The 2,896-nt window shown below is 41.6% G+C and overlaps 2 protein-coding genes across 2 annotated transcripts in view; both read right to left on the bottom strand.

Annotated features, from left to right (window-relative positions):
• The window catches only part of HGSNAT (heparan-alpha-glucosaminide N-acetyltransferase), a 45,789-nt gene extending 45,645 nt beyond the window's left edge, over positions 1–144 (bottom strand). Inside the window, exon 1 of the mRNA XM_023736697.1 lies at positions 114–144. Coding sequence (XP_023592465.1) covers positions 114–144 — 31 coding nt within the window. The remainder of the gene's footprint in view (positions 1–113) is intronic.
• Positions 145–1,885: 1,741 nt separating this feature from the next.
• Positions 1,886–2,896, bottom strand: part of POMK (protein O-mannose kinase) — a 20,666-nt gene continuing 19,655 nt past the window's right edge. Inside the window, exon 4 of the mRNA XM_004382144.2 lies at positions 1,886–2,891. Within this exon, the coding sequence (XP_004382201.2) occupies positions 2,608–2,891 (284 nt within the window). The 3' untranslated portion in view covers positions 1,886–2,607. The remainder of the gene's footprint in view (positions 2,892–2,896) is intronic.

The raw sequence follows: 2,896 nt of genomic DNA, 5'->3' as shown, positions 1-2,896 counted from the left end.
TGGGGCCTAGCTCCCTGTGATCCCAAGTGACTCTGATGCACACTCAAGTTTAACAGAAGGCAGGTCCATTGCAGAGCATCTTTACCTTTGAACGTCAGTTTTAACCACCTTACTGTGACAATTAATATGCACCAAATCCGTCATCCCCACTATAGCGGGTTGAATAGTGTTCCTCCAAAATTCAAGTCCACCCAGAACCTGTGATTGTGACCTTATTAGGAAATAGGGTCTTTGCAGATGAAACCTAGTTAAGATGAGGTCACACTGGATTAGAGTGGGCCCTAAATCCAATGTGACTGGTGTCCTTATAAGAAAAAAAGAGGACACACAGAGAGGGACAGACAGAGAAGGCTGTGGGATGACAGGCAGAGCTTGAGTGGTTCATCTACAAGCCAAGGACTGTTGGCAACCATCAGAAGAAGGGACCAGGCAGGGTTCTCCCCGAGAGCCTTCAGAGAGAGCATGGCCCTGCTGACATCCTGGTTTTGGACGTCTAGCCTCCAGAATGGTGAGAGAATAAATTTCTGCTCTTATAAGCTACTCTGTGATATTTTGTTACGATCAGCCAGAGGAAAGCAATAAGCCACTGCCGTCAAGTCGATTCCAACTCACAGCAACACTAAAGGACAGAGTAGAACTGCCCAACAGGGTTTCCAAGGCTGTTATCTTTACGGAAGCAGACTGCCACATCTTTCTCCCGTGGTGCAGCTGGTGGGTTTGAACCACTGACCTTTCGGTTAGCAGCTGACTGCTTTAACCACTGCACCACCAGGGCTAGGAAAGCAATACACCTTGCAAATGAGGACAAAAGCACCATAAGAAATAGCTTTTTTTCTTTTTTTTAAATCAAGAACTACTATTAATAAACCAATAAAAGGAGAAAGTTCCAATTCTAACTTTGTATAATTCTGAAAAATGACTGGAAGCTCGTTTTAGAATCTCCATTAATACATCTACATCTATCTCTATCTTGTTTTTTTATTTTGTTGTTGTTACTGGGAATATACACAGCAGAACATACACCAATTCAACAATTTCTACATGTACAGTTCAGTGACACTGATTACGTTCTATGAGTTGTGCAACCATTCTCACCCTCTTTTTCTGAGTTGTTTCTCCCCCACTAACATAAACCCACTCACCCCTAAGGTTCCTGTCTAATCTTTCTAGTTGTTGTTGTCACTTTGATCCCATATAGTTCTTAAAAGAGCATAATGCTCAAGGCAGACGTTTTTCACTAGTTAAGCTAGACTATTGTTTGGTTTTAAGAAGACTTCAGCAGGTATTTTTAAGATTTAAAGATTATCTCAGGGCAATATTTCAGGGGTTCATCCACCCTCCATAGCTCCAGAAAGGCTGGATTCCATGAGAATTTGAAATTAATTTGAAATTCTGGTCTTCATTTTACTCCTTTTGATCAGGATTCTTCTATAGAATCTTGGATCAAAATGTTCAGTAATGGTAGCCGGGCACCATCCACTTCTTCTGGTCTCATGGTAAAGGGGGCAGTTGTTGATGGAGGCAATTAGCCTCACATTCTAATTCTCCTCCTACTCCTTACTTTCCTTCTTCCTCTGTTGCTCCAGGCAAATAGAGACCAACTGTTGTACTTTGGATGGCCACTTGCAAGCTTTTAAGACCCAAGGCACTACGCAAGGAACTAGGAGGTAGAACAGAAGCACTAAACACGTTATCAGGCCAGTTAACTGGGATGTTCCACGAAACCATGACCCTAAACCTCCAAACCAAGAAACCAAATCCCATGAGGTTTTTGATTGTACATAAGCAGCCTCAGCTGCTCTTAAGAAACAGCTTTTGAAAGATTCAATCAAGCAACTCAAGTGGACGGGTTTAACACCTTCCAGTAAGTAGTGACACTTGGTGGTGTAAAAGGTTCACAATAATTAATTTGGGACAAGAACACTCAGCTGGAAGATAAGTGAGAATTTCACAAGGCAGTAACACATACAATTTCCCTCATAATTGCTGTTCTAAATATTTATGTTCCTACCCATTCAAAATTTTAAAGAGATTTCTATTATAGCTCTGCTTTCGCTCCTTGGAAAGATGATGGTGCAGGAGTTTCACAGAGCTTCAGTGAAGATAACTTCATGGATACCACGTAAAACACATCATAAATAATCTGGTGATCCCATATGTTGATAACCATTTAAAAAATTAGGGGGAAAAAGTTCTTTGGACAACTACTTTAATATACTGCCATTTAAAAATCCATATATGTATTTCTTAGAAGCTTATAAATTCAGTGATTAGGATAAGTGAAGCCTCTTTGTGGCTACATCTGTGTTACTTCCTTCAAATACCTGGTTAGATTCACTGCTTCTTTACGTCTTCACCAGGGAGCAATCGGAGTTAGAAACGTGAAGCCAGATTTAAATCAAGTGTGGTTTTGCTCTTGCTTAGCAACTTCAGCCCAGGCTGCCAGGAGAGATAGAACACACTCAAACGTGAATGTGGATGTAGATAAAGAACCACATGGCTGAACTACAAAACACTATGCCCAAGCAAAACACTCCATCAGAGTACGATTGCTTTGACTATTGCATTCCATCCTTCAATGCTACCCTTCACTGACTGTACAGGTTTTTATAGCATTTCTCTTGTCTGAGTTGTGACAGTATCTCGAAGTGAGTTCAGAACCTTCTGATAAACGTCCAGAACATCCTGAGCAGTGGGCCTTTCTGTAGGAGTCTTGCTCTTACACGCCTTATGAATATCAAACAGATGGAATCGCACCATATCACTCCCTTCAACATGCCCCAAAAGGAAACTGGTGACGTCGGGAATCCTCCAGATGTCGATCTTCTCATCATATGAAGGCATGAGGTCATCGTGAAAAGGCAGATCCTCTCCGTAGGGCCACAACTGCTCTGGA

The sequence above is a fragment of the Trichechus manatus genome, unplaced genomic scaffold, assembly GCF_000243295.1.
Source record: "Trichechus manatus latirostris isolate Lorelei unplaced genomic scaffold, TriManLat1.0 scaffold00090, whole genome shotgun sequence".
NCBI classification, from domain to species: Eukaryota; Metazoa; Chordata; class Mammalia; order Sirenia; family Trichechidae; genus Trichechus; species Trichechus manatus.
The sequence above is the reverse complement of the archived record's forward strand: the minus strand, read 5'-3'. Positions and strand labels throughout refer to the sequence as shown.